Source organism: Pyxicephalus adspersus, chromosome 5 (assembly GCF_032062135.1).
Source record: "Pyxicephalus adspersus chromosome 5, UCB_Pads_2.0, whole genome shotgun sequence".
Classification (NCBI taxonomy): domain Eukaryota; kingdom Metazoa; phylum Chordata; class Amphibia; order Anura; family Pyxicephalidae; genus Pyxicephalus; species Pyxicephalus adspersus.
In genome coordinates, this window is record NC_092862.1 from 33,873,685 (window position 1) to 33,883,547 (window position 9,863).

Genomic DNA, 9,863 nt, shown 5'->3' on the forward strand with positions numbered 1-9,863 from the left:
AGTAGTTTCTACCTCTTGGTTATATCGATGCCTAGTGGAAGATGTCAATATTGGCATTCTGGAATTTGCAGCTCCAGGTCTTGGTCCTGGCCAGAATGCTATCTTCAAGAGTTTATGTTCTCCCTGTCTGTGTACTCCTGTTTCTTCCCACATCCCAAAAAACATGGTTAGGTTGTTCGGCTTTAATCAAAAATGAAAAATTGTCCTTGGACTGGTATTGACATATGACTATGGTAGGGATGTTGGATTTGTGAGCTCCTTTTGAGGGAAAGTTAGTGACATGACTATGGACTTTGTAATGTAAAGTGCTGCATAATTTGTCAGGGCTATATAAATACTTGATAATATTGCCAAGGAAACAGTTGTGGGCTCATAAGTACAAGTAACATGGATGTTCATAATCGGGGGGCTACATACCGTATATACCTTTTTGAGACTGGTAAATTTTCAATTGCAACCATTATAAAATTTCACTTTTTTATTTTTTTAACATTATTTAGGGATTTTTAACAAGGTAAAATTCATTGATTAAAAAATAAAGGGGAGATGGAAATAAAGGAGGGGGCAGCCAAGGAATATGACAACAAATACCATGTGCAAAGTTCTGCAAACAAAAATTAGTGGAACCATAACAATTAAAGAACTTTACAAAACAAAGAACCAGATGATAGTGAATACAAACAGCATGTTTCAAACCAGAAAATCAAAGTCTCAGTGACACTTGTGTCTACAATCCAGTTTTTACATAACCGGTGTTAGAGTGTAGAGAGGTATGAGGGCAGGAAAAGAATGGAAGTTGGGTCAGGACACAAATAATTGGAGATTTATTTTAACAGGGTGGTGCTGTAAACATGTGCGTTGTAGAATTAAATAGTTCAATGAAACATAATGGGGGAGGATAACAGACTTTGAGCACAGACAAGTAACTGCCACCACTTAAGTGTAGGCAAAAGCATATACTTTCCCTAAGCAGACCTGTAACTTTAGTTCTCTTGTCACAGGTGAGAGGCTGCAGCAGGATTATTTATGCAAGATGTTTGAACACTGCCAAGAATTGTACAGGTACTCTGATTTACCTCTGAGCAAACTTCCTAAAGCTGCATACACACATGCAATTATTGTCGTTGGAAAGGATCTTTCACGATCCTTTCCAACGATAAAAGGCTGCACAATGCATGAACGAGTACTGTACATAAAGCACCGTTCTGCTCTTTGCAGAGGGGAGAAGGAGAATAACGGAGCGGCACCCTGCTGCCCGCTCTCCCCCTTCCCTTGCATTAGGGTCGTCCATCATCCGTGGATCCGCCAGGAGACAGGCGCTGTACACACGCTAGATTCTTGTCCGATATAGCCCTGAGCCAATTATCGGGTGAAGGGCATTATAGACGTAAGTAGCTTAAGGACAGAAAGGATTTTCTGACTAAAAATAGCTGTCCATTTAAAGAGAAAAGCAGATGTATTATCCTCTTTAAGTTTTTTTTTTACTTCATTCAGATTTATGAGGAAAGTAATGTATTTAAAATGACTTTTCTGACCTCCTCCTAAGTTACCTGGATGGTATTGCATTTAGTTATCCAATGTATGTATCATCACATTTTCAATCGTGAGAGCTGTTGTATTGTTAAAAGGTCGGCAGTAATTTTGTCTTGTATACACATTGACATGTTTCTCAATGTTTGGGAGCAATGTCATTCCTTCCACTTATACAGTACTTATTCTTCTGATGTACAAACTGCTGCTCCAGGTCCATATGAGACAATGAACTGTAAGAGCTGATGCTGGCATTCTCTAAGGCATTTGTCTCTCTGAAACAAACTATTCTCATCCACCAGCTCACATGGAAAGAGAGGGTTCTGGGATACAGAGAACACAGAACTTCCTGCATGAAAACAGGTCTGCAAGTCAACTTCATTTTAAACAAAAATCCTTACAATTGAATAATGTTCAGTTAATAACTCTGGGTACTTCCCAGTAGATGTTTTCAGGTCTATTATCTATAAACTAGACTGGATGAAGTGATTACCTTTCTTGACTCTAGCATGCAATAGATCTGCGTTTCAAGCTAATTTTAGAAAACTACTCTTGGACAGTTATATTGGGATACAATTGATGCAGGTAAATAGTTCTGTTAATTGAAAGTGCACTTTTTTGTGGGCTAATGCATTACATTTTTTAGGTTTTGTTTTTTATAACTAGTGCAAATCTACTAATGTTCTACAGACCCTAAAGTATGAATTTGGGCTTTTAAATGAAGTGCTTTCAATAAAGAAATGTGCTTTAGCCTGCATTTACAAAAAGATCTAGGCTAAAGTGTGTCTTTATATAGGCATTCAAATTGTTTTGGGGTCTGACGTGTGTAATAAAACAATAAGGTAGAGTTAAGAAATATAAAGTTTAAGTAAACTGTCAGACCTAATTGACAATTGTGGGTCACAAGAAGTATTTAACATTACAGGTTAGATATGAAGAAACCTTTTCATAGGACCTGATTTATTAAAGCTCTTCAAGGCTGGAGAAGATACACTTTCATCAGTGAAGCTGGGTGATCCTGCAAACCTAAAATGGATTTGGTCCAGGATTGAAAACATTTGCTAACAAATAGCAAATGACTCCGTTTCAGGTTTGCTGGATCACCCAGGTTCACTGACGAAAGTGTATCTTCTCCAGCCTTGGAGAGCTAAAAAAGGATACCAGACAGTTTTTGTCCCGTGCAGCTTGTTGCTACCCAAATCACAGATCTATAAATGTCTTAAAGGCAAATAAAAGTCAAAATGGTTCTACCATGTAAAAGTAAGGTATTGCATTTTACCGATAAATTATTGAATGAACTTTTTTCAGGGTAAAATTATTTTTAGCAAGGACTTCCTGTAAGCTTTAAATACAGTAAAAACAATCTTTTGTGCACTGCTCATCCCATTAATTCACCACCAATAAAGATGAACATAGGCAGACATGTTTGAACTCCAGCCTGTGGGACAGCCATGGTTCCATCTATAGATATAGTGGAGAAATGATCATTGCCATATTAGGACAGGAAGTGTGGTATTTAGGTAATATTAAAAAAAAATGGAGTAACTGCATGAAAAAAAATAATTTAGCCACTTAATCTAAGGAATGAGAAACATAATTACATTTATGTGTGTGGGTATTGAGCAGTAAAGTAAGATTGGGGGTGGATTATAATAATAAAGTACAATGGCAGAAATACACAATCAAGCCATATACCTGCCAAAGGTTTAACCCTTATTAAGTTTATATCTTACATTTATATTCATATTACAGAAAAAAAATATTTACCATGTTTCAGGGTAAGAGAAACTTCAAATAATAAAATTGCAATCAAAGCATCTTCTGCTGTCACTTCCCTTCTCAAACATAACTTTGTGTGTGCTTCTGATATTGAAGATCTAGAAAACATTTATTAAAAGTGTAAGTACACATGCTGTAGACATTGATGGAATAATAATATTGACCATATTATGTTGTAATTATCCCTACTTTTCACAGTGAACCCTCCATATATGCTCAGTGTAATGTGTGGTACAAATGTTACAGTATAGTTCTCATACTCACAGGTGTCTTAGGGCTGAAGCTGATATTTTAGATCCGCTGCTGTCTGTTCTTATTCTTCTACTTGCCAAATAATAACCATGGATTAGTTTTTCTGCTTTGGAGCTAAAGGTTACCTTTAAACTCTTTGCAAAGGAAATAAGCTAAACAAGTAATACACAGTGGGTTATTTAGACAAATACCTAATATCAATTTTATTTTAATGTTTCTAATGTTTTTATTGTTTAATGTATTTAAATGTCTTTTGTAACAAGCATCCTATATATGTGAACTATTCTAGAACAGAGGTAGGCAAACTCTGGTCTTTAGGCCGGATACGGCCTAGCCAGTGTTCCAGTCCGGCCTAACGCCCTTCTAGTTATTTATTGTTGGATGCAGCCTAATTGTATTTTTGCGTTATTGCAAGTTCCCACGATATCATCGAGTTCCCGCACAGTAACCCCAATTACTATGCCTAAGGAGCAGAAGCAACGCGCAGCTACCAGTCACCGGAGGGTTGACCTCGAACGACGTGTCCTCAACCCTGAATAGACTGACAAATTATTATTCGTCCGGCGCTGCAACAAAGTTCTGTGTTTAGTGTGGAACGACACCAACAGCACATTCAAGCGGCTGAATTTCAACCGACATTTTGATGCCAAGCACGTGCACACGTACAGAGACAACACCGCGAATGAGCGTAAGACTGAGGCTGCTCGCTTGCAGTCACGGTTGAAAGAAAACCTTTTCTTGGACACCTTGTTTCTTCTGGCCTAGTGTGCCTTCTTAACCTCCTGAAATGGCCTAGTAGTCCAAAAAGTTTGCCGACCCCTGTTCTAGAACAAAAGAGTGTGCTAATCTGTAAAGTGGTTCTAATACATTGACTTACTTCAAACTCTGCAGTAAGGGTTTACCAATAAAGGGCATCCATTTTCAACCTTCTAAAATAGGGTAAGCCATGACAATACCCATATCCATATCCTACTTTAAATAAGTGTAGTGGTCAATGGGAAAATACCTCTCACACTGATGGCCGAGGCGGAATGCCACACCTGCAGATCATGCCAAAATGTTTTTTTTGTGTCAATGGTAACTGACCTAGGAGGTACAAACTGCTAATTGCTCAAATAACCCATAGCAACTCCTGGAGGAACCCTGAGAAAACAATGTAGAAGGTTTTTTGGACTTGAGATTTCATCTTACTTAGTACTTTTTCTGAGACTGAAAGTAAAGGCAAAGTTTCCCAAGTGGACTTAAATAGATAAATAGGCTTTAAGTTTCCTACCAAAATTACATAAATGTTTTATCTATGTATATACTCTTTACTCCTTTACATTCAGTGGCACTAGGAAAAAAAAGGACCAGAATGGAAGATTTAGATGAGTATTTCCTGCTTCACAAGGAATCAATTAAAATACGCTGGAAGGGAGTTAGTGTTGAGAGAGGCAAGCAGGGCCAGTTTATGCCCAAGGATGGGCTCTAAATCTCCATCGTTTAATAAAATAATAACTGGAGATCTTGTAATGAAGATACTTAATTAGGTAGTTCCTGTTATAGGGTGACAACTATCTCTCATTTTTGTCCATGCATTGTCACCCTGTCACATGACCCCCCTGGTGAAGACTACAATTGGATGTGCTGACCCAAGTTACTTAGGCATGATCCACCTTCTGTGCAACCAACACTGTAACGAGTGTAGACAGGAGCTGCCTGAAACAGACTTCTATGATGCCAACAATGATAAAAAAATAATAAAAAACTGTGATTTAAGAAGAAAAAAAGTCAGTTGAGCATGATACACACTTTATCAAATAAATGTAATTCAATTAGCGTTTAGATCCACTTTAAAGTGTTTGCAAATCCTAACAATTACCTTATTGATTCCCCCTAGGTCTGTTTAATATATTTTGTAGGCATTTTGCTAGAGGTAGTCCCCGGCTTATTTACAAAATGGGGACTGTAGGTTTGTTCTTAAGTTGAATTTGTATGTAAGTCGGAACAGGTAAATTTTTTTAATAAATGCAATTAGGACAGATGTGTGTCTCAACATACTATTAGGCAGCATGGTGTCAGTTACTGTATAAAATCCTCACTGTGAGATAATCACAAACAAAGCAAGAAAACAAAAAAAAAAATTATGAAGCCTAGACATTCATTAACTTCTGGAGCAAGATGTGCTTTGATATGCAAAATGAAACAACTGCAGAGTTTGTCTTGGGCATTAAAGAGTAACAAGAGGTTGCAGAAGAGCTCAGTCTCAGCTGGTGTTTATCAAAAGAATTCTTCTGCAAGTCATGCAAACCGCCCCTCCCCCCATCAAGCCTCTGTCCTGCACACCAGTGAGCAAGGAAACCATGTTCGTAGCTAGGAGTTGTCCATAAGTCGGATGTCCCTTACTCAAGGAATACCTTTATCTGTATCTGCCATCTGTATTTATCTTGCTGGTGGTTCATACATGTAGCTTAACCATCATCCTAAAAATTCATTCATTCTGAAATGTTCACAATCCAAAAGTAAATAAACATCATTTGTGTTTTACTAGTCTTCATAGAGACAGTTACTCGTATTTTATGTTGTTACATCAAGATTACATAGGTGTACCTTTTTTGATTTTGTGATAGCTACCTTTTCAAAGTCTTCAGAACTAAACGTCTCAGATGCAGGGCAGAGAGCTGATCCAAATTTTACTGCTCTTAGTAGGCTGTGATGTACAAGAGGCATTGTTGGGTGACTGTTAGATGATTCATTGCAGTAAACCAACATTCCAAATGCATCCATGAGGCAGCCTGGTACCATATCTAAATCCTGAACAAATGATATAGTTGATCACCGCATTTAGGTATCTACTAGGAGTAGAGTCTAAATGTTAGAGGACAAGATTGCTTTTCTATGGTCAAGTTAGGCAGGGAGTTTGTGACTAAAAAGGTGTAGCTTCCCTAGCAAGCTGCTTAGGATTTTTGTACTACTAAATTGCTATACCATTCTATAGATAGTACATGCCCAAGAAAAAGCTGGGGTGCAATATTTCTGAATACAACTGTAGGACTCATAATATTATTACTGTAAATGCAAACAACCTTGCTGTGGCAAGGATAGTGTTACCTACAAGTAAGAGGAGTGGTAGATGCTGCAATAAAAGTGTTTATGGTGATATTTAAAGTTGTTTTATGTTTTGGGCTTAAATTGAGTAAGTTTTTTTTTTTAGGTAATGTAAGAAATGCAGCATGGTTTCCAGAATTCCCTGATGCTTATACAATAGAGTTATTAGATCTTATACACACAAAGTGCAAAACACCCTGAAACATATATACAGTAGTTTTAAATAATAGTAGGATAATTTGTGTGAATTCACTGCTCATTTATAATTAATTATTTTATATAAGTCTGTGCTCTGCAGATCTTTCTGTCCATCACTTACCATTTGTCCAATATAGTTGTTCTCTCTTGGATTGCACTTCTTAGAAGAGGAATCTGCATATGCCCAAAAATTACATTGAAGTGCAATAAATATTTGGTGATCCACATCTATTCCATATTTCTTCCCAGGTATGAATACAGCCATGTTTCTACTCTCTAAAGCTATGGAAAAAAAGACTATTAAGAGCTCATGATTGTTGATCAGTATGGCTGAGTTATATTGGATTATAATATAGATACCTGATTTTAAATGATCAAGCTTGTCTTTTTTATGTGAATTAACATCTCCAATAAAGCAAACTCCTCCTTTGGCCATTAGAGCACTGCCAGCATGGATAATAGCAGTCCCTGTCCCATATTCATCTTTTCTTACAGTAGCAAACATGTCATTAAATGGTGTATGTCGGACTCCACGTGGTAGAAGGCAAACACTGTAGCTCAGCAATCTAAAAAACAAATTGCATCTTTTGTTTTTTTTTATGTTATTATCATGTTAAGTAATTTGAGGCAGCAAGGTGGTTCAGTGACATTATCTGCATGGAGTTTGCAAATTCTCCCCATGTCTACGCGGGTTTCCTCCCACGTCCCAAAAACAACAACACTGAGGTTAATTGGCTTCTCCCCAAAATTGACCTTAGACTACATTAATGACATATGACTATGATAGGGACATTAGATTGTGAGCTCCTTTGAGGGACAGTTAGTGACATAACTATGGCCTTTGTACAGCGCTGTGTAATATGATGGTGCTATATAAATACTGTGTAATAATAATAAATTGTTTACAATAAAAATGATAAATAGAAAGTATATTTAGAAGATGGACATATAGATTTTATGACTAAATCAAATGAATTACCATAAAAAGAGGGATTAAAATAAGTAAAGAAGAAACTAAATTAATAGTGTAGGACCTTTTGCTCTATTTTAAGGTAAAGCTTTTTAAAAAAAGAAGTAATCCAGAGGTAAAACTTATATGTCCGCCCTAATATCAGGGCCCAGGAAAATACCCAGGATGTTGCTGTTGGAGTTCTGGAGGATGCAAGGATGTTCAATAAATGTTGTATTCCTAGTCATATACTATGCAATATTTTTGATTTTTGTCAACTCCAACAAAAATTGATCTATTATACCATTTTCATTGCTGATCAAAAATTGTTCAGGCAAGGCAATATTTTGGCAGATCATATATTTTATAGTGTTTAGTATACTATATTTTGGATTCTTGGTTTACATACATTTAATGTATATACCTCTCCACAATCAGTGTATCACTTGTCACAACCAAGAGGTCAAGAGTATTTCCAATGTCTTCATCTTCATTACATGTTTGCACAAGGCTAAGTAGTATGCAGAGTTTAAGAGTATTGTAAGTCCCCTTCGGGACAACTTGTGAAGCAAAAATATTTGCAAGTATTCCTGTAAAAATCCATGGGGAACTGAAGGTCTTTGCATGAAGTTCTTGAAGTGCCTTGCTTATGGTTGGAGAACCTAGTGGGTTAATCAGTGAACAAGGTGTTGATTGTTGTTATATGCAGTAACTGTACAGGATATTCTTTGAACAAAAAGGATAAGGACTTCCAGATCTGACAGAGTTTTAGGTTGATACCATTTAAGTTTTAGGTCGATCTATCTAGCTATACAGTATACAAAGAACTTCAAAATAAAGACATTTTATACACCTATACACCCACCATAATGGTATGGTAAAGCTCCTTTCACTTTTGCAGTAGAAAAGTGAGACTTAGGTTGAAGAAGAAAGAAAAGGCAACAGTATGAAGCAAAAAAAATCTAATGACAAGAAATCTAAAATCACAAAATCGACAATGAGGATCTGAGGTCATTAATGTGTAACATTACTTTTTCTCTTATAGTTTGGCCTATAAGGTATCTGTATATGTATGAATTTAGAATATTTTGAAAGATATAACAATTAAATTCCACCAGGTACATTGCTTACTTTCTGCTATGTACTGCTGAATATTATTTGCTTCTATGCAAAATGAGAGCTGGGAACCATTAGGTCCACATACTGGAATTCCTATAACTCTGTACCTTCCTCCTATTTTCAGTCTGTTGATTAACTCATCTATAAGGAAAAAGAGAAACATGTCAAAATCCAAAGCCATGACATAAACTAAACCTAGCCATTCTCTCTTTTGATTAAATGATTTCCTCTCAGATTCTGTGATTTAAAACTTTTAGTGCAGGTCAGAATAATAAGACCCACTTGCATGTAACCTGATGCTATTGAAGTTTAATGATGATTTGTAATAAATGGGAACATGAAAACACCAATAAATACAAAGGACTTTACCTCTGATGTATACAGCATATGACTGCAAGCGGCAATTCCGAAGTTTTATACAATGTCCCTGGAGAACACTTAGTGACTTTGCATCTGTTAATTCAACCACCTGTTTATCTGAAAAAACAATGTATAGGTTTTAGTTTTTTTATTTGCTATTGACAAGTATTTAGGAATTTTGAGATACAACTTCTAAAGCAAAGCACATACCACCAAGAACTCTGTACTTCTTATCTTCCTTTAGTGGTGCTGAACATAAATCACACATAAAGTCTTGTCCAACAGTGGCTGATTCTGTAGCCCCAGGGATGTGGACTCGGATATACTGGAAATCTAAATAAAAAGATTATAGCAATGTAATTAGTAAAGTTTTAGGTTTAAAGTTCATATCTAGTTTTGCTTTCCTTTTGCACACCTGTAAATACCATATTTTTCGGACCATAAGACGCACCGGACTATAAGACGCACCAGGTTTTCAGAGAAGGGAAAACAAGAAAAAAATATTCTGAACCAAATTGTACCAGTGTAGTAAAATATTTATTATAACTGTTTGTACAGTACAAAGAAAAGTACAGTACAGTACAAAATA

The 9,863-nt window shown here is 36.4% G+C and overlaps 1 protein-coding gene across 1 annotated transcript in view; it reads right to left on the reverse strand.

Moving 5' to 3' along the window:
- Window positions 1-460: 460 nt before the first annotated feature.
- The window catches only part of MCMDC2 (minichromosome maintenance domain containing 2), a 19,379-nt gene continuing 9,976 nt past the window's right edge, over window positions 461-9,863 (reverse strand). Inside the window, exons 5-14 of the mRNA XM_072411098.1 lie at window positions 9,485-9,607; window positions 9,284-9,391; window positions 8,927-9,055; window positions 8,220-8,457; window positions 7,207-7,412; window positions 6,968-7,128; window positions 6,175-6,354; window positions 3,574-3,713; window positions 3,298-3,407; window positions 461-1,879 (exon numbers count right to left, since the gene is read on the reverse strand). Coding sequence (XP_072267199.1) covers window positions 1,713-1,879; window positions 3,298-3,407; window positions 3,574-3,713; window positions 6,175-6,354; window positions 6,968-7,128; window positions 7,207-7,412; window positions 8,220-8,457; window positions 8,927-9,055; window positions 9,284-9,391; window positions 9,485-9,607 — 1,562 coding nt within the window. The 3' untranslated portion in view covers window positions 461-1,712. The remainder of the gene's footprint in view (window positions 1,880-3,297; window positions 3,408-3,573; window positions 3,714-6,174; window positions 6,355-6,967; window positions 7,129-7,206; window positions 7,413-8,219; window positions 8,458-8,926; window positions 9,056-9,283; window positions 9,392-9,484; window positions 9,608-9,863) is intronic.